Genomic DNA, 26499 nt, shown 5'->3' with positions numbered 1-26499 from the left:
TTAATCATATATGTCAATTAAATCAAACAATGGAAAATACAAGATGGAATGTAACAATACTATGAGAAGGAAAGTTACTACTCACCCTATAGCAGAGGTGCTGAGTCACAGATAGGCACAACAAAAAGACAGTCACAATTAAAGCGTTTGGCCATTAAGGTCTTTGTTAGCAACACACACACACACACACACACACACACACACACACACAAACACGACTGCAGTTGACAAAAGCCTTAATAGCCGATAGATTTAATTGTGAGAGTCTTTTCGTTGTGCCTATCTGCGACTCACCATCTCCATTATATGCCAATTACATATCTTTTTGCTCATATTTTGTGGGTTTTAACATTTTCTTTGATTCTACATTTTTCTCTGTTTTATGGTATTTAAGTCTCTAATTCAATCTACAATTATAAGACACCCCTGTATTTTTTGAATGACGAATTGGGAAAAACCCTTAAATCTGGTAATCGGTTAAATATGGTACTTGTGCCATTCTGCTTCCAATCCCACAACCCATGAACTATTTACCATGCAACCATCCTGCATATTACAGTGTATGTAGTTACAGCATTTTTATCTCATCAAATGAATGACCAGGTGTGGAAGCCGTCATCTGTCAGCTATGCAGCCAATACTATGCAGAATTCTTTGTGCATACAATAACTAAGCAGTTGTCTACCCTTATAAATGGCCACTACCAACATTTTTTCGTCGGCGTTGTCACCACCACCACCACCCACCTTCTTCTTCTTCTTCTTCTTCTTCTTCTACTACTACTACCACTACCACCACCACCACCACCACCACCACCAATACTGCTACCACAGTTTCTAGCCCAGTTCTAGGCTTGGTCTGTTGGAACATACACCTTTCCATCTTTTCCTGTCCTATCTCCACACTTCTCTTTCTACTCTGTCCCAGTCTCCTCCTCACTTAGTCACACATTCCGTCACTCCAACGATGCATCTTTCTAGATATTCCAATAGTTTTCTTGCCTCCTCTTGTTATTTCATATGCCTGGCTTGGTACCATGTCATCTTCCAGTTTTTTTTTTTTTTTTTAACGTGCCCATATCACTTTAGTCTTGTCTTTTATATGATATCTTGCTTGGGCTTCTCTTTTACTAATTCATTCAACATCTCATTCCTTACTCTACCCATTCTAGTAAGTCCTATCCTGTTTCCTTGAAATTTCATCTCACAAGTCTGTGTCCTATTCACCTGCCTATTCTTCATTATCCATGTTATGGATGATACATTCTTGCTCTGTAGCAGACTTCTTGTAGTCTGCAGAAATGATAGGCTTACCTTCCCATTTCACTGACATCCTTAATCATTCCTCACACTGTCTTCTTTTTGCTTCTCAGGTACTTGAAACTTTCCACTTTCTGTAGTATTTACCAAATATGTGATTGACTTAAAACTCTACAACCTGGATGCTGAATTTACTTCGTCCCATAACTCCACTAATTCCAAAATGAACTGAGCGAGTTTGGAGCATCTCTGCAGCACATCCTACATTAAATTTTATTGCCACCTACATTGCTTACATTTGTAAAATTGTGATGGATTTAAGTTTCATCAAATCATCTTCAGATCACAGTACGTCAATGACAAGAGCAACCTATCAGTGTCTGTACATAGAGTTATATGCTACGTCATTGTAGATTTGTGTATAGTAAATTTGTGTTTCGAAACTGATGAATTACTCCTGTAGCCAACCTACTCGGTTCTGAAGGGTGTTTGATGAAACCAAAACCAGTCACCAAATTAACAAATGTAAGGAATCTAGGTGGAGAATAAAATTTGTTCTAGAGTGTGGACAAAATAACATGCCACGTACCTGCACAGATGACACAGTGGGGAAGGGACAATGATAATGGTAGAGATTCTGCTGTGAGCTGCCACCACACAGTAGTGGAGGTACAGTTCAATGGTTGATGCCTGTTCACAAGTGGAACTTCAGAGCTACAACTGGTGAGTCAGCAAATGATCGTATTAACAGGTTGCATCAGTACTCAATAATTCAACAAGTGAGTAGTGTCTGACTACAGTGCCATATAAGAAAATTAATGCATGAATAACTTAAGATGGCTGTTTCCAATGGATAAAGTGCATAGTTCAGCAAGTGACAGCAAACTGAGGCAGTTGGCTTTCTGAACAAAGCAGTAGACTTCCCCAGTGGCCAGTGCTGAGAATGAGAATACATTTCTGTGCATGGACCCATTTATTTTGTGTGAGCTCTACCACCATTGATTGCAGATTATCTTCGAAAGACAGTAAGTCAGTTTTGCTAACATCTATGTGTCTGCAGGCTAGTTCTTCACTACTACACTTTGTGGAACAATCCCCTCTCATTTATTTAATTCTCTCTAACTCCCTTGCACTTACTACCATTTCCTCTATTATCATTTTCCTCTTCTAATCCATAGTTTGCATGGGTTGGTAGTGATGTAAACGTGGTTGGTGGACCTGATCCCCTTATGCAATTGTAGTTCAAAACACCATCCACCTAAAACTGTCACCTTGAAGTGTGCGCATAATGTTCTTTCAGATACCTGAATCCTTTCCTTTGCTGCCACACAGTCGTCTGCCAAATTGCTGCTTACAAATAACCATTTATTATAATGAATAAAGGCTATTCTTTTACTATTTAGTTTCCAGTTAGCTGTGTTATTTGTTTTTGTTTTTTGTTATACTAAACAGTATATTAGTTATCTTTATTCTTGATAGTAAAAGATTTGACAAATGACATTCCCAGTGGCAGCAACAAGATTAGAAGTAAGCAGCATTTCACAGAGATGTTCATGTGCCTGTGCGCACTCAAAACACACTTGCAGATGATGATTATCTTCCATTTTTGATACGTTTCCTTCCACCTAGGAATTTTCATTATTGATTGTTCCGATGTTTACATTACCCTTCAGGAAGTTATTGCATATGTTTGCTTGATGCAGTACTTTGATTTTTGTGCTCCCTGTGTTGTTATGCACTAATCATCTCTTGCTCACAGAGCCCACATGTTTAGTTGCTAACATGAGCAGCCTTTCAGACAAAGAAATGCACATCAATGTTATAATGTTAAGCATACAATGTCATTCTATATTTATTTCTTAGTGTGACATAATTAGAAACACATTTACTCTATACAGATTTTTTTTATAGGTGACAGTACTTTCTGTGCCAGCACAGCATCACTTTTGAACTGTTCTGGTTACTGATCCCCTCTTTGTCTATATGGTATTTCACACTACAAAATGCTTTTCAAATTCTAAAAATAAAAGAAAGGTAATAGGAGGAGATGCAATTAATAACTTCTTAGTGACCATTGCAATATCTGCTGCCTAAACTAGCAATAAAATAAGAAAGTATACACTGTTTGCTTTACCAGGGCTTCTGTAACATAATGGCTATTATATACAGATACCTAGTTTTAGAATGCCAAGTAATTTTCCTGTCTTGTAATGACATAGCTCGAACAAAGGTGTGAAAGTAAGGTGTCACAAGAAGCGAATCCGTCTCATCCTGTGGTGTGAGTGATCTGCTCTTCTTTTTTAGTCTTCCCAGTCTTTCCCTCTCTTGTCGCTGCAGTAGGAACTATTAGTCCAAAAGTTAGGATACTGCATGTACTCTTAATTGTATCTGCCGTACTGACACTGCCCCTGAAGTTAAGTACGCCCACCAGTTCTGTCTCATAAATTTTATAGTTTTCTCAAGAAAATTTCCCTTTTGATAAAATTGTCTACAGAATTATTTTTACTGAGTAAAAATGTGAACAATGTATCACAGTGCTAAGGCACAAGACTCATATTCAGAAGATTGAAATCATTGTGGGACTGTCCTGGTTCTCCTTGGTTCACTTTAATCATATCAGGCTTATACTAGGGAGGCTTCATTCAATTATATCATTGTTTCATTCCAGATTTCCATCTCCATCCCTGTCCACCTGAGCTAATGTTTCATCTCTAATTAACTTGATTCTAATGGTATACTAAACTCTTAACCAGTTCCTTTCATAGACTTAAAATAATAGTAGTACCTGACATCATGTGAATGAAAATAACAGCAACAAAATTTGATAGTAAATTAGTCCTTGGTAAGCTAAGATCATAAATATGACAAGTGTTATCTGCATAAAATTAACATTTTAAGAGTTTAACTTTGATTCCTCTCTCTCTCAATAATCTAAATCATTTCCAAAAATAACTTCAAAAGTAAAATTTGAAGAGTAATTTGCCTCCTTCTCTGACAGCTTTCAGTATTCTGATCTTGTTTGTAAAATAACATTCATACAGGCTAGATCGTTCTAATACAACTCACTGCTTTTCATTGCTGCCTTTACTGTGAAGGCATCACCATTTAAGCAGGCCAACAGTGATGTGATATTTAACTTTATCAAAAACCTCTTTGTAATCAGTAAAGCATGTAGTTTCCGAAGCCTTGGTTCATATAAGAAGCAGTCTGATGAAAATGAGACACACAGAAATATATAAGTAAATTTTTTATTATTTCAAAAGTAATACCCATAACTGTTAATCCATTTAGTCTACTGTGAGACAGCATTTAGTCTACCGTGAGACAAGACTGTCAATGCTGTCATGGAAAAATGTTTTGTGGTTGCCTACAGTACTATGACTGTACCCAGGCGAGCGTCTCTTCGTCTGAAGAGAACCGATAGCTTTGAATAAATTTATTTGGGGCTCCAAAAATATGGATGTAGCTTGGGGAGAGGTTGGGTCTGTATGGAGGATGTGTAAGGGCTCAGCACTACTTCTCCAGTGTAGTTGAAACAACAGACATGCCAGCTTTTGGAAAGTCACGATGACTTTGTTTGTACGATTGCAAGGGCCCTCTGTTCATCAATTTTCTCAAACATGGCACCACAACTAACATGCAAGTTATGTGAACATTTTGAAAAAAAGTGTGCAGGCAATTCCAAATGCCTGTGGATGGGACCATCCTGTTGCAGAATAATGTCCATCCAATAGTTGTCAAGGTTTTTCGATTACGCTGCAGACGTTTCACTGGGATGCCTACAAACAGTCCCGATCTCTCCCCATGTGGTTTCAAAATTTTTGAAACCCTGAAGAAAGACTTTCATGGCTGTAGATTTGCTTTGGACGAAGAGGTGCATGGTTGGGTACAGTCATGGTTCTGTAGGCAACCGTAAACATTTTTCCATGGCAGCATTGGCGTTGTGTCTCGTAGTGGTATAAATGTATTAAGAGTTATGGTGATTACTTTTGAAATAATAAACGGTTCACTTAATTTTCATATGACTGTTTCTTATAATAAGAGTAAAGCAGGTTAACTGGTTGGAGTCAGGCCTCTAATGTTAGTAATTTACATGATAGTCTGCAAGCTTCTTGTATAATGTATTTATAATAGTTGTTGTTGCTGGTGCTACTATGGCCTTTGTAACTCTTTTACTTTGCAGCAAAGTGTGCACTGTTTTTAAACTTGTTATTGTTGTTCCATTTTTCTTCAGGTTTGGTGCGTGTTGGTGACTATAGTCTGGATAAACGATTATCAGAAATCTATCAATCTTCAGTAACTGAAAGAACTGAAAATACCTTTCCCCCATCATTGGGACGTGGTGGCAAAAAATCAGATATCTATCGATTTGGAATTCTTATTTTGTCACTACTTCGTGGGTGTATAGTGACAGATATGCTACCAGAAATACCTACATGTACTCCATCAGATCTAAGAGACTTTCTAGAGAAGTAAGTGTATATGATTAACAAAAGAAAGTTGGGTTTAGTATAGACAACACACAAAATCATGTAGACAATGCTTAAAAACAAGCTATTTACAAAAATAGTTTATGTGGATTACTGTTGTTGGTTGATTATTTTAATGTAGATGACAGTAATACTCATCACACAGTATACATAATTTTGTATGATTTGCTTCTAATACAACAGCTACTTGAAAAAATGCTGCCTGATAGATAGTAAACATGGTACATGGTTAGGAGAGGTTGAAAAATAACCTATTGCTTAATAATATTAATTCATAGGCTCCTTGTAAAAAAGCTTTAAGCTTTTTTCCGTGACTAAAAAGTCAGATTTGTGTAACCTCTGCATTTAATGCTTAGTAAAGCCAAACATTCATTCAAAAAATATGCTAATTTCATATCTAAGAGTGGAAAATCCAGGATGGAATAACATCAGTTTTACAATAAGAATAAATCTCTACCCACCATAAAGAGGAGATACTGAGTTGCAGACAGGCACAATGAACAGACTGTTAAACATTTAAGCTTTCGAGTAAAAGGCTTTCCTGCAAAGTAGGAAATTCACCCACATTCACATAAGCAGAACTCCCACATACGACCACTGTCTCAGGCTGCTGTGGCAGTATCACCCCTCTTTCATTCTCAATAAAATTCATAATATCGGGTGATCAAAAATTCAGTATAAATTTGAAAAATGAATGAATAACGGAATAATGTAGATAGAGAGGTACAAATTGACACACATGCTTGGAATGACGGGGGGTTTTATTAGAACCAAAAAAATACAAAAGTTCAAAAAATGTTCAACCGATGGTGCTTCATCTGATCAGAATATCAATAATTAGCATAACAAAGTAAGACAAAGCAAAGATGATGTTCTTTAGAGGAAATGCTCAATATGTCCACCATCATTCCTCAACAATAGCTGTAGTTGAGGAATAATGTTGTGAACAGCATTGTAAAGCATGTCCGGAGTTATGGTGAGGCATTGGCGTCGAATGTTGTCTTTCAGCATCCCTAGAGATGTCGGTCGATCACGATACACTTGCGACTTCAGGTAACCCCAAAGCCAATAATTGTACGGACTGAGGTATGGGGACCTGGGAGGCCAAGCATGACGAAAGTGGCAGCTGAGCACACGATCATCACCAAACGACGCGCGCAAGAGATCTTTCACACGTCTAGCAATATGGGGTGGGGCGCCATCCTGCATAAACATCGTACATTCCAGCAGGTGTTTTACAGCCAGGCTGGGGATGATGCGATTCTGTAACATATCGGCGTACCTCTTAACTGTCACAATAGCAGTTACAAAACCAGAATCACGCATTTCCTCGAAGAAACAAGGCCCGCTAACGGTGGATGTGGTAAATCCAACCCATACCATGACTTTCTCGTCGTGCAGTGGAGTTTCCACAACAGTTCTAGGATTTGCGGTAGCCCAAATTCTGCAGTTGTGGGCGTTGACAGACCCTCGGAGCGTGAAATGAGCTTCATCGGTCCACAACACGTTACTCAACCAATCGTCAACTTCCGCCATCTTTTGAAACGCCCACACCGCAAATGCCCTCCGCTTCACTAAATCGTCAAGTAACAGTTCATGGTGCTGATGGATTTTGTACGGATAGCATCGAAGGGTACACCTCAGTGCCAACCAAACAGTAGTGTATGGAATGCCGGTGTGATGTGCGACTGCACGAGTGCTGACTTCCCCGTGCATAGACGAGCCCGCTACAGTCTCCATTTCTTCCTGAACTGTCTCAGTAGCATTATGCCTTGTGCTCAGTCGGCCACTACGGGGTCTATCGTCTAAACAACTCGTGGCTTCGAACTTCAAAATCATTCTCGCCACAGCTGCATTTGTCAATGGACCTTTACCCGTCCGAATCCCTTTCCTATGATGATAGGATCGTAACGCTGAACTAGCACATTCCCCTTCTGATAATACAGCTTCACTAAAAGTGCCTTTTCAGGTAACGTCAACATGCTGCGACTGCTGGCACAATTGATTCTCTCTCTCATTACAGCTCCTTTTATACACAATTGTCATGCGCAGTCACAGACGTTTTGCTGTCCAGCACCATCTGTCGGACATTTTGTGAACTCTGCAGTCAGATGTACTTGCATAGCGAAACAGGTAGTGGTCTAAAAAAACTAGCCTGCACAGGTCCAAAAAAAACTCTTGAGATGAATGTTCCAGCATGCCATATAAACCAGTATAGTGCAGCGAGAATCACACAGTGCAAACATCCATGGTTAAGGACTTATTTAAAAGCACGACATTTGTCATCGGTGGTCCAAGCATTGCTTCATCCTGGATTATGTTTGTTCCAAGATGAGTCAAATTTATATCCTCATGAGAATGGATAGGTACAAAAATGGAGTACAGCACTTAGCCTGGCTCCTCAGTTCCCTGATCCTACCATAACTTTACGCTTCCGCAATATTTTGGAGGCTAAGGGGCTTTTTCTAACTTATTATTTCTGTTTAGACTTCGCAAGGTAGGCACATAAGGGTTCATTGTTTTCATGATATTGTACAACACATATATATCTCATTTTGAGACTGGTCACAAGCTGAAAGTTTTGACCCAAAATAGAAAACCACTTACTGATAGTAAAATGTTTACATATAACTTTTTATAGGTGATAGAATAACCACTTATGTTAATGATGAAATAAATGTGAGTTTCCTGTGCCTGATTTTAAAGGATGCTCAGGAGTCTGTTGTTCATATGAAATGACTACAAACACACTGCAGTTAACACTTGAATCAAAGGTTGTGTTAGTCATACTACCTCCACTTTGTATGCTTATTCCTTTACTCTTAAGATGAATGTAAGTTACCGTTTCTTTGGAAGATGAAGTAACATTTGGACAATTCTTGTGCAAATAACACGATTGTATGTACTGACTATTCTTCTGGTGAATGAAATGGTCGTGAAGTCACTTTATCACGAGTGTAAAATATTGCATTTGATGGTTTAGTATTTTTCTTAAACTTTCAGATGTTTTGCAAAGGATGAACATATGCGTTGGAGTGCAGCACAGCTCCTGGAACACCAGTTTGTACGGATTCCCATTGAACGTCTTCCCAGTCCTTGTAAAAGTGCCGATGACGCACAGGTAATAGATTCTCTAAACTATTTGATAGAATGACATATTAAAAAGAATTTCTTTGCTTATTATAAATGAAACAAAATTTCAGATAGTTTTGAAATAATGGAAACCATTGGTTCCAGAAGACAGGGAATATAGTCTGTGATTTGATTGATTATTCATATGGTGTGACTGTCATTTATTATTGTAGCAAAATAGTGTGTCATATATTCATCTGTAAAATAAATCAGGTACAGAAGGGCGAAAGTGTAAGTGCTATTGACTTTCAGTGAAGGCATGGTCTTATGGTGCAACTAACTGAAGTTTATGTATCACAATTAGCCAATGTGATGGGCTCATTGAGAATACAAATGACTTTGGTAGTAATGGCACAGAGGATTCAGGACAAGAAGTTATCAGTGAGAAATAATTGGAGTCAATAGGTAACGTACTGCAGGCCTGACCTCCGTGTTGTCGTCAGTCCTCTGTGTTGTCCTCAGACAGTGGTGTCATTGAATGCGGTATGAAGGGGCATGTGATGAGCACATTGTTCTCCAGGCCATTGTTGAGTCTCTTGACCTTGCAGCTGCTATTACTCTGTAAAGTATCTCCTCAAGTGGCCTCATGTAGCTAAGTGCATCCTATTCCAGTCCTTCACCAAGGAAAAGTCATTTGAGTACCGAGAGTCAAACCCAGGTCCCCCACCTGGCAGTCAGTCGTGCTGACCACTCAGCGACAGGTGTGGACAGTAGTAGTCAGTCACCAGTCCTAAATGACTGAGAAAGTCAAACATTGAAAAAGTATTTCCACAATACACATTTTTAAATACTTTGACAACAGTAAGTGTCCGAAACACCTTGTTTGTGCAGTCACAGTCTGATAAGAATTGTAATGTGAGAACATCTAGGTTGGATGACTGCCTTCAAAGCTTGTAAATAATTATGGACTTGAGATAACTCACTGAATAATAGAGGCCTTGAGTCATTGATACGTATATAAACCAGACTGAAAATGTACTTGTTCCTTTATGAATGTTTTTACAATTTAAAGTACCCATGCGGATATGTGTGCGCGCACTTCACCACTTACACACTTTTATGGCTGCATTAGGTTGGCTGAATTAACAATATTGGGTTTGCAGTTCTGCAGCATGATTGGGGAGAGGATTTGTGTGAGGTGCAGTTGGGGAGTGGAGAAAGGAGGCAGGGAGGGGTGATGAATGGGGCTGACAGCTCAGAGTGATGCAGCAGATGCATGAGAAGGAAATGCGTCAGTGACACTGCATCAATGAATTTCTGCAGTGCGCTGTGAGGATGACATGGAGGAGAGGATTGGAAAGGGGCGACAGAACAGAGGAAGTGGAAATTCTAGGGAAGAATGTGTGGGTGTAGGATAAGTTAAGTTAGGCTTTGTTCACAATGGCACCAAAATCAGGACTTACCACTGACAACCATCACCCAAAGTCGGCTGATATTTTCAAATCAGTACACCATTACATGCATGGTATCAGTGCATCCGATGTACAGACTTTGGACAATGGTCAGTGGAATTTAAATCAGTTTGTTTTATTTGGTTGAGTCGATCAACACTCCCAAACTGAAGCATAGATTCTGATAAACATTTAAGTTTAGTGCAAGAAAGGACTAGTTTGTGACGTCCTGAGGATGAGAAATGTAATAAAAAGTATAAGTCTCTGAACCGTGGTCTGAAATTGCTACTTTCTGAGAAACCACAAGTTTTGAGCAACTTAAAACTTTAATAATAATTAATTGAACATTACCTAGTGTTGTATTACGCATGTTCTGTGGCTGTTATTTCAGCTTCATTTCTGTACTTAAAATCCAGCGTGTGATGCAGGCGAAATCTGTATTGGAAATTTTAGACACAGATTATAACTTCAAAAAAATTGTGTTCAAATGAGAGAAGAGACATATATCAGTTATGATGCTTAAAGTTACTGTAGTGGATTTATTGTTGTTGTTATTATTATTATTATTATTATTATTGTGATATCTGGGCATTAGCTTTCTATGTATTATTATTACTGCTTAGTGCTGTTTTTATGCTAGTAGGTTGATGATTCTGTAATTTGAGGTGGCTCACAAATGTGATCTATGTGTTTCCACTTTTCAGTGCTTTAGGCATTCAGAGTATCTTATTCTAAAATTTATATCTGTCTTTTGCACACATGTTGAATGACAGCCATTGAATGTTAATTGACGAATGTAATTTTGCTGATTTTATATGAAGCTGTGCAGAGTGTTTGTAATCTTGTTTTTCGGTATCACCAGCAGCATCTCAAATGTGTAATAGAATGTTTCTTTCTTTATCTCATATTCAGAAAACTTTTCTGGCAAGGGTGATTATGGGAGTGAAGTAGAATGGGTTACAATGACAGACCACATTTATGTAGTTCAGAAAGGCTTGCTTGAGGGGGAGGGGATCAAGATGGCACAAGTTGTGAAGCAGCTGTTGAAGTCAAATATGTTGTGCTCAACAGTGTGTTCCACTATTGGGTGCCGTCTTAGCTCTTCACCTCAATTTGTTAGTGGCCATTCGTTCAGATGGACAGCTGTTTGTGGTTATGCTCGCATAAAATACTGTGCAGAAGTTGCAGCAGAGCTATTACATGACATGCCTGCTTTTACAAAAGGCCTTGTGACTAATGTGACAGGATAAACCTGTGGTGGGTGGGAAGTAGGGGATGCTGGATGGGTGTATCCGACAGATCTTGCACTGAGTCTTGCACAGGGTTATGATTCATGTCGCAAGACGTTGGGAATGGGTGTGGCATGGGGATGGAGCAGGATATCATATCATGTAGATTGGGTGGCCAGTGGAACGCTACTTTGGGAGAGGTGGGAAGGGTTGTGAGTAAAATGTTCCTCATATCTGGGAACAGTGGAAAATAGTAGAAGTTCTGGTGAAGGATATAGTTCATTTGTTTCAGTCCAGGATGATAAAAGGTAATGAAGGGAATGCTCCTTTGCAGCTGATTCTAAGAGGCGGTGAGAGGATTAGAGGTGTGTTGATCTATCTGTGAAATTGGTTTGGGGATAGTGCCTGTCTGTGAAGGTCTTAGTGGGACTTTCAACTTAATGGGCAAGGGAATTCTCATCACTGCAGATGCTCTATTCACGGGTGGCCAGACTATGTGGGAGTGAATTTTTGGAGTGGAAGGGTGACAAGTATCAATATGCAGGTATTGTTGATAGTGGGCTTTATATGGACAGTAGTGTGAATGGAATCTGCACTTCAAAGTCTGGTCAGCCCCAGAGACTAGAAGCAAGTGGTATTATGACAAGACACTATGGATCAATAAATATTAGATGAGTGTGATGATGCCAAATGAGCTACATTGCAGATGTCTAAGGGAGCTGCCTACCCACTAGTGTTAAACATGGAGATGACTCTGTAAATATTTGAGTGGCTGCTTTGTGTAGAAATTGCTGCTTTGTGGTGTTACCTCAGTCCCATTAGTAGTTTCTTATGGCTAAGGATTATGTAGACGTGACAGACACATGATCTTATGCACCTTACTCTTTTAGATCTTCTATCCTACAGAGAGAAAAATAATAATTCTGGTCCGAAATGGTATGACCATGAAGATTATCTCCTGATACCTGTGCAGGAGTGGTAAGACAGAAGAAGAAAGGGGGGGAGGTTAATGGTGTCGCTAGAGATGGCTGCGAGTGGGAACAAGCAAAGATTCAAGCCTTGAGGTGTTGCAGGGACTCGGGATGTGCACACTTCAGAAAAGCTGCTGCAAGATGTGGAAAGGGAAAGATGCAAGAAGCAACCATAGCTGAACATTATTAACAGTTTGTGGTAGCAAACAATATTTAATGTGATTTTTGAATCTAAACTGCACTAGCTGAAAGTCAAACATGAGCTCATGACAAACCACTGCTGTTTAAACTACCTGCTAATTTTAAAAAATCTCTAATATAGTAGCACATAAAGTTTGCAGTTTAACTCAATTAAATGTAGAGCTACACCATGCCACCAAGCCCCTGGGGCTAATTGCCAAACTGGATTTCATCTTCTGATTAACATATTAAGCTGCATGGCTGTGTGAGATAATTTTGGAAACCTCATAAAGCTTATACAAAAACAGTCTTCAAAACAAGTTCAAATCAAAAAGAGTTAAACAAGTTTTGCCTGTATGCTTCCCTAATACCACTAACTATAATTGCTTCCATTGCACAACTTGCTACTTCATTGGCAACACAAATCACAGAAATAAGACTCCCAAAACAGACACTGAAACAAGTCTAAGAGTAATTGGATGCCCATACACTAATTTGTATTACTGCATCTGTGATCTCCCTCCCCCCCCCCCCTCTCCCTCACCCCTCCCCTCTCCCTCCTGCCCTCTCTCTCCCTCCCCCTCCTCCCTCCCTCCTCTCCCTCCCCCCCTCTCTCCTTCCCACTCCTCCCTCCCTCCTCTCCCTCCCTCCTCTCCCTCCCCCCTCTCCCTCCCCCCTCTCTCCCCCCTCCAGCTCTCTCTCTCTCTCTCTCTCTCTCTCTCTGTGTGTGTGTGTGTGTGTGTGTGTGTGTGTGTGTGTGTGTGTGTGGCAAGATCAATATTTTATCTGTTGGGCAGCATTACTTTATTTTGTTTGCAGAACAATATGAACTAATGCCATGCAAATAGAATTAGTATTAAAGAAGTAATGAATTAAAATATCATGCCTGGTGTAGTAAGTTTATCGCTTACTATGTTTTTGATTTTCATGCCGTTAAACTGTCCCATCAGACATGACATTTTAATTTATTATTTCTTTAATACTAACTCTATTTGCAACACATTTTGCAGACAGTATTCACACATATCACTGAATGTGCCTGCGAAATTGTATCATTTTACTACACACAATTCAGGAGATATGATGTCATAAACACTTGGATGCTTAGAAATAATTGCACCATTAATAACTTTTCAATTTATAACGTCTTTACTACTAACTCTGTTCCCAACATGTTCCACAATCATTATCTACAAAAGCCACTGAATGTACCTTCAGAATTATATTAGTGTATGACCACACAGTTCTGAGGGACGTAATAAATACTGAGTTGTGTGAAAGTGAAATTGCAGGGTGAAATATGTGTACAAATATGTGGTATGTGCATACGTGGGTGAAGCCACAGCCAGAAAGCTCTTTCTAACCCATGAAATGATCTCAGTCAAACTTGGTACGCATGTCACGTACTATCAGGAGAGAAATACTGTGGGCTTAAGAACCACTAACCTCCTATTGGGTGGGAGTGATGGGACAGAGAAGACAGGCAAGTAGAAGATTGGAGTAAATGCGTACCCGGGCAACACTGGGTACTCAGCTAGTGTAAGCATAAAACAACCGCCACAATTCAGCAAATTTTTTAATCTTAACGTGTACATTGTTAAACAGTAAGCTGATAAAAAGGTAAAAATTTCTCCCTTTTTTTCACAACTTCAGTTTTCAGCTCTTTGAGCACAGCACAGCAATTCAGTAAGTCCCCAACAATCGTTTAAGTCCTTCATTACTTCAGTAAATTTTCTTGCTGATAAAACTTTTTAGATCCATCCTACATGACAAGATTATGAGCAGTACAGTGCACAAACATTGTTAAGATTCTTCTTTGCATATTCATGACTTAAATCCTTAGAATTAGCCAGAAACATTTGATGCCCCATTGTAATACTGGCCTTTGAGTTTTGAGGGTGCAGGATTAAAATACCGTTTATGAGATTAAACAAGATATCTGCTGAAGTACTATCTGCAGAAATAACTTTGAGACAAACAGAGACTTGCTCAGTTTGGAACATGACATAAGTTTCATTCAATAAAACCGAAAAAATTCTGCAATGCTAACCTGACTTGGGTCAAGACATGCTTTCTTATAAGCTCACACTTAGATCAGAGCTGAAGCTGGACGTTTGTTCATCTGTTTTTTGGTACCCAATCAGCTGCATAGAGGAGTGAAATGATTACATGGTCAAGGCGAGATAGATTTTCCAGGTCTCTTTTGTTGGAGACAGTAGAGAAAGACTCAAATGTTAGACTGAGCAGGTAGATATGGAGATGATAGGAGAAATGAGCTTTTGCTGCTTTTTTTATTGCTGCTTCACATGTTAACAGTGAACATACAGAAGAGCACAGACATTGAATTATAAAAACATAGATGAGGCTTGCTAGATTCTCCAATCAGAAACCTGAACAAATGGCCAAACCGGCCTATAACTTTATTCAAAGATTCAGACATATACAGTAATCTATGGAACTAAAGAGCATGAACCATGGAAATGCCACATTCTATTGTTCTAATGCTACCCTTATGTTCAAGTGCTTGTCACAGTGTAAGTGACATACAGACAGACATAGGTACACGTAGACAAAAGTATGATGGAAACTAGTAGCCCTAGCTAAGAGGTACTTATATGCAAGCTTTGCAAGTCCTTAGTGCACAAAGTTAATAGAGTTTGACTGCTCGCTTAGCATCTGCTGTAGGTTCGTCCTTCCAAGACAGCTGTCCCATTATCTCTTCTACTCGCTGGAACTCTCGAACTCTGCCGTGACTGGCGTTTGAGGACTTCTAAATATGATGCTGAGGCAGTTTGCTTATGGACGATATATATTTGCATCGCTTTTTACCCCCCATTCTTAGTCAGTGCGCGTGAAATCAGTGGTTTCTCAATGCATGTGACTTCTCAATGGATTGACGAAAGCGGCTTACACTCTGCACCTCTACCTAAGTTACAGGGCTTACAGCTAATATTCATTCTTAGATGATTTTTCTCTTTTTTCTGGCAACCTATCGCACTTTTTGTAACCCAGATTTTAATTCTGCCACATCACGTAAAACATCAGAAGTTTGAATTTTCATTGTCATTTTGGATTCTCGTATCAGAAGACCATGTCTCACCAGTGTCTTTAACGTGCTGAATATTTCCAATAACCCTTTTTGATTATCCACCATTTGTTTCAATTGAAATGACAATATCAGTTGAATAGCTTTAGTAGTTTCAAGATTTTGGAATGCTTCAGTGTAATTAATAGTAAAAGAACTTGTTGCATGAATCTTTATCCTCTGTGCTTCATGTTTCCTGTTTGAAAATCCATTGTCAAGCCAAACATTCCTCGATTTTATGGCCCGTTGGTCAGAACTGGCTATTAACTTTCACTCGCACACTTTCGTAAAGATTTGAAAAATTCCATTTATTCGTTTGTCAAAGACAGCAAACTGTTATTAAAATCACTATAGTGCTTTTTGTAAACAACAAGAATTTAAACTACATGCACTGGAGTGTAAAAATATAAAAGCACATATTTGGATTTACAGTGTAGGTCTTAATTTTGTGTAAATAAAAATAATATTTACACTTCAAAATTATTGGAATTTCTTTTAAAAACAGAAAAGGCTCTGTGATTTTAAAGTACACTCAGGATTTTCACAGTTGGCTACATCAACATGTTCATCACTAAATAAACAGTAGTCCTAGATTCTCTTCCCTATTCTGCTGCCTAACTGCTTCAAGTATGCTCTCCTCGGTTTTTCACTTGTTTGTCACCGCAAATCTGTCCATGTCTGTTGTGAATGCTTTTACAATGAAAGGGAAACTTGAGATATAGCACTGTTCAGCCTTTTGTAGACACTCTCTTCCAGAATGAATGTTCTCTCTGCAGTGGAGTGTGCACTGGTCTGACACTTCCTGGGAAATTAAAACTATGTGCCGGTCTGGGACTTCAGCCTCGGGCATTTGCCTTCTGCAGGCAAGTACTCTACCAACTGAGCTACCCTAGCATAACTTACAATCTGTCCTCACAGTTTTTCTTGTGCCAGTACCTCATCTTGTACCTTCCAGTTTTCACATAAGTTTTCCTATAAATCCTGCTTGACTAGTACTCATGGAAGAAATACTATTGAGGAGATACTGCTTAGCCACAGCCTGGGGGATTGTTTCCTGAACAGGCCTGCTTAGCCACAGCCTGGGGGACTGTTTCCTGAACAGGCTGTTGCCAAGCCATATATCCACAATATTGTTTCTTCTAGCAGTTCTAACTGGGCAAGATTCACAGGAGAATTTCTGTGAAGTTTGGAAGGTAGGAGGTGAGGTGCTGACAGAAGTAAAGCTGGGGGGGGGGGGGGGGGGGGGGGTCGTCATGAGCCATTCTTGGGTAACTCAGTCAGTAGAACACTTCTGAGTCTTGATCTCTTGATCTGATACACAGTTTTAATCTGCCTGGAAGTTCCAGTTACTTACTTTCTTATATTATTCTTCACTCACTCGGGTGCATTTAACTTGGTGATAAAGTAGGAATATCTCAGAAAGACAAATGTTTACTGATGTTCTTATGCTAAAAGTGCACTGAAAATCGACTAGCCATGGCTACAGAAAAAACAGTGTCTGATGAAAAATTATTTTGCTAATTTTATTTATATTATAAAATTGGTAGGCAATGTGTCTTTAATAAACGTGTAATAATATGAAAAGCTACTTTTACTGCTAGCGTGTTTGCTGTTTGTCACCAGTAGATGCTCAGTTAAAACCTCAATCATATACTGTCTGACAAAAAAAGTTAAGCATGTAGAATGGGAGAATAAAAGGAAATGAAACATGATGGGTGATAGGGTATGTGATATTATTTCAATGATTACAAAATTGATTCGAATTTACAAAGAACTTCACAGTAGGAGCCCACTGACCATTATGGCATTTACCCCACTGGCCTGCATGCACGCACTGACCCGGTTCGAAAGGGTGTCATAAAACCATTGTATCCTCGTCTGAGACAAGTTGGCCTGCAATTATTGTAACTGTTCCGTGACATCCTGGATACTGTTTTCTGAAGGAGTTGACATCTGATCTGAGTATCTTGTTGGCTACGGGAGTTCCTCAGTATTACACAGACATGTATTTCCTGCTGAAAAATGACATGATGACAGTGTCACACGAGAGGTAACACATTGAGGATTCAGGATGTTCGTGATGTCCTGCGTGCCTTTAGATTTCCCTCAATCTCTGTTAGTCATGATCTAAAATCATACTTGATGGTTCTCCACACCACAACTCCAGGAGCTACACCACTGTGCATCTCCAAAACATTGGAAGAAAGTTCCCCAGGTCGTCTCCATACTGAGAGTGTCATCATTGGTAAATCAGAACCATGATTAATTGCTAAACGTGATGTGACACCTTACATCAGTAATCCATGCCTCCTGATCACAGCACCATTCCAAATGCAGCCATTGTTCTTATAGTCTCAACTTTCACATCCTTCATAAGCTGTACAAGGTCTCGTAACAACACTAAACATTAACAACACACTTGCACTCTGGTGGTCATTCTAAAAGTTGCAGAAAATTGCAACTTTTATCATTTACATTCATGCTGTTGGAGTGAATGTGCACCCCGACTATATCTTCTGGCTGTTTCACCTTTTTGTCTGGCTGTGTCTATTTTCATAAATGCTTGTTTTCATACACTGTGAGAACTGTGGTGGAGCTGGCGTCTTTATCAGAACAGCTGCTATACCTCATGATGATTAGCAGCCATCTCATCACTTGAGTAAGCTACTCTTTAATTTGGACCGTAGCATTCCCAAATGTGGGGTACCAGCTAAACCAGTATGTTAGGTTAGTAAAGTCACGACACATTTGTGATGCTGCTGCCCCACTTTGGAATGGCAGCTCTCCCAAAGAGGAAACTACTATTGTCCAACATGTTGGAGTGAATGGGTTTCTGCTTGTATCTGGAAGAGCAGCTTTTTTAAAAGTAGGAGAGAAGTCACTCTAAAACATAAGTATGCCATTGTAAATACAATTAGCATATCTGCTCCACAAACATTCTCTCAGTATATATTATGTTTACTCAAATCCATAGTAGGTAGTTTACCCACTCTAAATTTTTTGAGTGGGTGCAAGAACCTACTACATCCATACCAGCCATCGTATCTGCACATATTATTAATTATTCAGAAATATTTTCTTGGTATGTCTTAGCAACCTGAGGATGAAACGTTTGAAGAGGAACCTGATACTGATATTCACATGATATTGCCAACCAATCTCAAGGGGCAGTCCAGAATCCAAAATGAGTTTGAAGTGCTCAAGTGGCTGGGGAAAGGAGCATTTGGTGATGTACTGAAGGTAATAAAAATCATTGAACATAAGCAAGAAGAATAAGAAAGTGCATAAATCATTTTCCCATTGTTTAGTTCAGGCACATTGTTCTTATAGGACTTTTTGTTTCCTGCCTTGATGTTAATGTAAAGATTTAACATATATTCACATGAAGTCTACCTCTCTTGCAACTTGCCCTTTTTTGGTGTCATTATACTTCACCTTCCACAAGTTCCTAGGTTATGAAAGTTTTTAAAATGTTCATTTAGTCTGTCAGTGTTGGATGTTACAGTCATGAGACTTTATTCTTTGACATCCATTTACAATGAATTACTGTAGTAAATATCAGTAGACTGAATACCATGCTTATATTTATTGTGCCCCTGTGAGGGGGAGGTGGGGGGGGGGGGGAGGTGGATTTGTAAGTTTCTGGCTTCACAGAGAAAGAATGAAGTCAAAGGTTGAACATCCTTGTGCATCCACACTCCATCTTCTCCCTCTGGCTAGTACATTTTTTACATTGTTATTGTAGCTTTTCTAGGCTATTAAAAAAAGAAATTGTGTCATAAATGGTCAGACCAGCTCTCAGTAGCGTTTTTGATATCCTCATTGTTCTTGAAATGAGAACTCTTGAGGTGTTTCTTCTGGTTAAGAATCAAGAGGTTGTCCAAAGAAGTCACATCATTAGTTGATGGCAACATAGGATGTTTGATTTGGCAGCCATGGTGTGGGGTATGTGCAAGTGTGCTTTGTCTCACAATGAGAGGTTCCCTCTGGTCAGCTTTCCATGTATTTTGTCTTAAATTCCTGCCTCACCTGGTCAAGGAAGTTGGGATAATACTCTCACGTTATACGTCAGCCAGAGGTAGGCAGACCACCATCAGGAAACAGGTACCATGACTGTTTTGTCAGATGTCAAGGTGCAGAGTTTCTTTGGATGTGGAGACCCACTGTGGTGCAATTCTTGTGATTGTTCCCTAGTTTTGGGATCAGGTTTCATCTTCAGTTAGTAACTCAGCCAAAAAGACATTTTTACCCCAGAGTGGACCCAAAACGCTCTATCTTCACTTGTGTCTTCATTATTAAAACATTTCAGCATCCACTTCACTTCCTCCTGTTTAGGTTATTGTTAATAAAGAAGCTAACACAGCCCTAGAATATGTCCAGTATCTCAGCTGTATTATTCATGTTTATTTACTGATCCTTATCAATTGGCTTGTGGATAGTATTACTTGTCGCTGGTCTGATGATGTGGGCTGCCCATGTTGATCGGTGGTGAAAAGCCCAATCTTGAAATAAGACTCTTATGGTGTTAACAGTGTTGTAGGAAGAACATGTCTCCCTTGGGATGTGTGACATCTCAGTGTGGAAGTCCTTGGCAGATTTTTCTTGGATTAACAAAAACTGTATGTTGATCTGTAACTCCACAACAAAAACTTTGTGATCCCTTACAACTCCATCAATCTTAAATTGCCCTCTCAGACTCCATTTGAAATTAAAAATAGCTATAATAATTTAAACAAATGTTATGTTTACATAATGAGGTATCAACTGTTAATAAGGTACAAAATTCATTTTTCAATTCAAACTGCTAGGAAGTTTTTCAGCCCCCCTCCTCCCCCACACTTGTACAATGCCATTAAATGAAGTCAGTATTTTCCTCTTTGTTGGCACCATATTAACATAATTAACTTTGCTGCAACATACCTGCAGTTTTAAGATTTTCCTGTAAAATATCTAGGCTTGTGGTGTGTTTCAATTGTATTACTTTGCCTAATTATTGTACAGTTATTCTCTGTTTGTGCTTGTTGGTTGTGTTATGTTGGAGACAAAGGTATTTCAATTTTTACTTTCAATAATTACTCACATTCTTGAATGTGCATGCTCCTCATTAGTCGAATGACTATTGTCTGTCAAGTCAAAAAGGGATACTAGCATAGCTCACAGAACAACAACTGATTTACTGACTCATATTGGTACATCAATTAAACAAGTCTCTGATACAGATTCGAAGGGAAGTGATCAAAATATTAGTGCATGTACCCTTCTCAGTTCAGGATCATAAATTTGTCAAGCATGCTTTTATTATTATTATTATTATTATTATTATTATTATTATTCTCTCATAACTACAAAATGGGTCTGTGGATTGGAATATCTGTTTAATGGTAGATGTATTACTGTGTTTGGAAAATTACAGACAATTGAGACTTTGACAAAGTTACTTTTGTAAAACATAGTCCACATTATTATAATCGTATTTTGCTATATGTCTCTTTAATTTCTACACATTCTGCTTAGAAAAATTCCCTGTTTTCCAGGTTCGGAACAAATTGGATGGTGGTGTGTATGCTATCAAACGTATTGAATTGAATCCCAAAAATCGTCAGTTAAACCGTAAAATCACTCGAGAAGTGAAGCTGCTGTCCAGATTGAACCATGAAAATGTTGTGCGCTACTTTAATTCCTGGATTGAAAGTGCAACTATTGAACAGCCAGCAACAACAGTTAGCAGTCGGACACCTTCACCTGCTGGAACCCAATCGAGTCAGAGTAAAATGAAGGTCAGAAACTTACCTTCATAGCCAACTATAGAAATCTAATTTATTTACCAGTGAATAAGTTCTGTCGGTTGTGTTTCTGCTTGCCACTAGCAGAAACAATTATTGCACATTGAAGTAGTTTCAAAAATAAAAATAGTTTTACAAAGAGAGAAAAAATTTGATGGGTTCACCCCTACTTTCAAAAATTGTAGAGTGTGGGATATTTCAAAAACTAAATCGTAGCCAGCCGCGGTGGCCGAGTGGTTCTAGGCGCTCAGTCCGGAACCGCACGACTGCTACGGTCGCAGGTTCGAATCCTGCCTCGGGCATGGATGTAGTGATGTCCTTAGGTTGGTTAGGTTTAAGTAGTTCTAAGTTCTGGGGGACTGATGACCACAGATGTTAAGTCCCATAGTGCTCAGAGCCATTTGAACCATTTGAACTAAATTGTAGAAAATCTCACTTCTTTTATGATAGTATAGTAGTATTGTACCATTGTAACAGACACAGAGCAAATGAGCCACCTGATGACATTTTATTACTTACTAGAAATGAACAACTTCAACACTGCACCAAGGAAAAACTTTCTCATCTTCCTAGGAAAATCCAATAAGAAAACAAATTCAGTATGGCAAGTTTGTTTTGTGTTTGGTAAGATAAGGATTTAGATTTGATTTAATAGTCAGTCACAGATTTAGTATGTTCAGTTGCTTAAGAATCGGTCTACTTCCAAAGCAAAAGAACAGAGGCATAATATGAATCAGAATTTTTTTTTTTTCCTGTCTGTTTCTTATGTCTATTTCTTATCATCAGTAGTAGCCTGTCAACTATAACTGTAAATGAACAAGACATGTCTAATAGGAAAAATGGGGCGCAATGAGCCTTGTCAACACAGTGATTTTGGAACTACATTGCATTTTGACTAAAAAGATCTTGTAAACCTTAAAAGAGGAATTGCATGTATGACATAAGTCACATTGGCAGATTTTCAATTATGAACGTTTGTTAAAATTAATAAATACTTTTTTCTGTAACCACTAATAGTCATAGTTTGATAGTTAATGGAAAAATTATCAGCAGCCTAATCATGATTTAGTGTGATAACACAAATGAGACACAATTTGCCAACAAAAGGGTACAACTTAACGAAAGTGAAAGATGAATAATGAGAGGTTCCAATCTGCTCACAGAAATGTTATTAGGAGAGAATCAGTAGACAGAAAATGAAGATTGGATTGTTGAAATCTTTCCTGAAATTAAAATGTCATGAGAGAGAAAAAGTCACGGAAAACGAAAAAAAACTACACCAATTTTTCCATGTGGAACCGGCATTGTGAAAAGGGGGCAGGAGGGAGGGGGGTGGGGGGGGGGGGGACTGAGAGGAATGGTAAACCTTTATGTGTCTACTGGTCTACTGCAGAGTTATGAACACTTATAATACACAGTTAGTCTTACTTTTTTGTTGTTAACAAAACATTGTAGCTATACATAGAGTACAAAGGCTTGTTTTCAGAAAATACAAGAAATAATATACACTCCTGGAAATGGAAAAAAGAACACATTGACACCGGTGTGTCAGACCCACCATACTTGCTCCGGACACTGCGAGAGGGCTGTACAAGCAATGATCACACGTACGGCACAGCGGACACACCAGGAACCGCGGTGTTGGCCGTCGAATGGCGCTAGCTGCGCAGCATTTGTGCACCGCCGCCGTCAGTGTCAGCCAGTTTGCCGTGGCATACGGAGCTCCATCGCAGTCTTTAACACTGGTAGCATGCCGCGACAGCGTGGACGTGAAGCGTATGTGCAGTTGGCGGACTTTGAGCGAGGGCGTATAGTGGGCATGCGGGAGGCCGGGTGGACGTACCGCCGAATTGCTCAACACGTGGGGCGTGAGGTCTCCACAGTACATCGATGTTGTCGCCAGTGGTTGGCGGAAGGTGCACGTGCCCATCGACCTGGGACCGGACCGCAGCGACGCACGGATGCACGCCAAGACCGTAGGATCCTACGCAGTGCCGTAGGGGACCGCACCGCCACTTCCCAGCAAATTAGGGACACTGTTGCTCCTGGGGTATCGGCAAGGACCATTCTCAACCGTCTCCATGAAGCTGGGCTACGGTCCCGCACACCGTTAGGCCGTCTTCCGCTCACGCCCCAACATCGTGCAGCCCGCCTCCAGTGGTGTCGCGACAGGCGTGAATGGAGGGACGAATGGAGACGTGTCGTCTTCAGCGATGAGAGTCGCTTCTGCCTTGGTGCCAATGATGGTCGTATGCGTGTCTGGCGCCGTGCAGGTGAGCGCCACAATCAGGACTGCATACGACCGAGGCACACAGGGCCAACACCCGGCATCATGGTGTGGTGAGCGATCTCCTACACTGGCCGTACACCACTGGTGATCGTCGAGGGGACACTGAATAGTGCACGGTACATCCAAACCATCATCGAACCCATTGTTCTACCATTCCTAGACCGGCAAGGGAACTTGCTGTTCCAACAGGACAATGCACGTCCGCATGTATCCCGTGCCACCCAACGTGCTCTAGAAGGTGTAAGTCAACTACCCTGGCCAGCAAGATCTCCGGATCTGTCCCCCATTGAGCATGTTTGGGACTGGATGAAGCGTCGTCTCACGCGGTCTGCACGTCCAGCACGAACGCTGGTCCAACTGAGGCGCCATGTGGAAATGGCATGGCAAGCCGTTCCACAGGACTACATCCAGCATCTCTACGATCGTCTCCATGGGAGAATAGCAGCCTGCATTGCTGCGAAAGGTGGATATACACTGTACTAGTGCCGACATTGTGCATGCTCTGTTGCCTGTGTCTATGCGCCTGTGGTTCTGTCAGTGTGATCATGTGATGTATCTGACCCCAGGAATGTGTCAATGAAGTTTCCCCTTCCTGGGACAATGAATTCACGGTGTTCTTATTTCAATTTCCAGGAGTGTATTTCATAATATGAATTATTACACCTCAATCATTTGTTCTTTTACAGACCTTATTGATTCCTGACTTTGAACCACCACCTCTGAAAGAACTCAGTGTGGAGTGGAGCGTATCATATGAAAGTCATGCGAGTGGTATCCTTGATGGAAATGTCAGTTCTGAAGAAAGCTCAGAAGATGAAGAATGGATCAGTTTTTTGTAAGTGGAAAAATACCTGCAATTGGCTATTGCAAATACATGAATGCTTGCAGCTTCAAGATAATAGTTGGAAAAGGGGACTTAGAAGATTATGTCAAGTCAGTCAACACTCTTTTGCATTCTACATTGTGTAAGCAGCAAGCAAGTGAAAAGGATGATGTTATCACATCTCCTACCAGTGGTGAGGGATGGTCTGTTATTTGCTATTGTTGCTGTTACTTGCTGATTTGCAATCAGTGCCCTGGGATTCATCGTCGATTGTTTTGTATGAATAAGGATGTGGTTATGAGTGATGATGGTGTGCAGGAGCAGTGTAGAAAATTCAAGGCTGCTCGCATAGATGTGCATGTTAAGAGTGGTCAAGACTTTCAGATGCGACTGATTAACTTGTGCAACATATTGACTCAATTGTGCATGTAAGTTATCTGTTCAAAATTTCCAAACTCTCTGAAGAAGTACCTCAGATTTCACAGACAATCCACTTTAACATTGTCAAAGAGATTTTATGCTACCACAAGTTTTGTGCACTGGAGGTACCAAAATGTCTTGCTAAAAACTGGAAGAGTGAGTTCAGCCTTGACATTCCTCTAGCACTGATACAAAGAGGGGAAGGATTTCATGGACAGAATTGTGGCTGGAGATGAGACATAAGTGCAGATATGTGAACTTGGAAACTAAGGAACAATCCATACAGTAGAAGCATACTAATTGCCCAAAGAATCCCAAAAAATTCAAGAAGACATGGTCGAACTGCAAAATGATGGTTACTGTTTTTTTGTGATTGCAAAGGAATTTTGACAACCGATTTCATTAGAGTAATACCTGAAAATACTGTTAATGAAACTCCAAAGATATATCTAAAACAAATGGCGTGGGATGATTACCGAAGGAATCATGACTGCCTGTCCATATGAACAAAGGAAAACTCAGACTTCTTGGCTGAGATATTTTACAACTCCTCCATATAGTCCTGATTTTGCACAGTAATTTTCATCTCTTCCTCAAAATGGATGAGGCCTGGCTGGCTACTGACAACTTCACAACTGGATGAGATTTTCACTCTGCAGTGGAGTGTGTGCTGATATGAAACTTCCTGGCAGATTAAAACTGTGTGCCCGACCGAGACTCGAACTCGGGACTTTTGCCTTTCGCGGGCAAGTGCTCTACCATCTGAGCTACCGAAGCACGACTCACGCCTGGTATTCACAGCTTTACTTCTGCCAGTATCTCGTCTCCTACCTTCCAAACTTCACAGAAGCTCTCCTGCGAACCTTGCAGAACCAGCACTCCTGAAAGAAAGGATACAGTGGAGACATGGCTTAGCCACAGCCTGTCTTCGCAGGAGAGCTTCTGTAAAGTTTGGAAGGTAGGAGATGAGATACTGGCAGAAGTAAAGTTGTGAGTACCGGGCGTGAGTCGTGCTTCGGTAGCTCAGATGGTAGAGCACTTGCCTGCGAAAGGCAAAGGTCCCGAGTTCGAGTCTCGGTCAGGCACACAGTTTTAATCTGCCAGGAAGTTTCAACTTCACAACTGACGATGAGCTCAAGGATGCTGTCAGAAACTGGCTGAAGCATCCGGTAGTACCATTTTTTAATGAAACAAGAAAGAAACTAGAGTCATGGTACAACAAATGTTTGTTTTTGGTGGTGATTCTGTAAACAAGTAATGTCAACATGTAATTACAGATTATATACACCAAATTTACCTGATTATAAGATGAGCTTCTTTCCCAGGTTCATCGTTAGAAAAACATGGTTGTCTTACATTCATAGCTGAAACCATTGCAGTTGAGGCCAAGATTTTTATGTTGTTTAATAATTTAGTATGGGGGTCTTCTTACATTTATAGATGAAG

At 39.9% G+C, this 26499-nt stretch overlaps 1 protein-coding gene across 1 annotated transcript in view; it reads left to right on the top strand.

Annotated features, from left to right (window-relative positions):
- Positions 1-26499, top strand: part of LOC124602553 (eIF-2-alpha kinase GCN2) — a 308459-nt gene that overhangs the window by 160643 nt on the left and 121317 nt on the right. The window contains exons 10-14 of the mRNA XM_047136328.1: positions 5494-5731; positions 8753-8870; positions 18831-18977; positions 21272-21514; positions 24497-24645. Of these exons, the coding sequence (XP_046992284.1) occupies positions 5494-5731; positions 8753-8870; positions 18831-18977; positions 21272-21514; positions 24497-24645 (895 nt within the window). The remainder of the gene's footprint in view (positions 1-5493; positions 5732-8752; positions 8871-18830; positions 18978-21271; positions 21515-24496; positions 24646-26499) is intronic.

Source organism: Schistocerca americana, chromosome 1 (assembly GCF_021461395.2).
Source record: "Schistocerca americana isolate TAMUIC-IGC-003095 chromosome 1, iqSchAmer2.1, whole genome shotgun sequence".
NCBI lineage: Eukaryota > Metazoa > Arthropoda > Insecta > Orthoptera > Acrididae > Schistocerca > Schistocerca americana.
The sequence above is the reverse complement of the archived record's forward strand: the minus strand, read 5'-3'. Positions and strand labels throughout refer to the sequence as shown.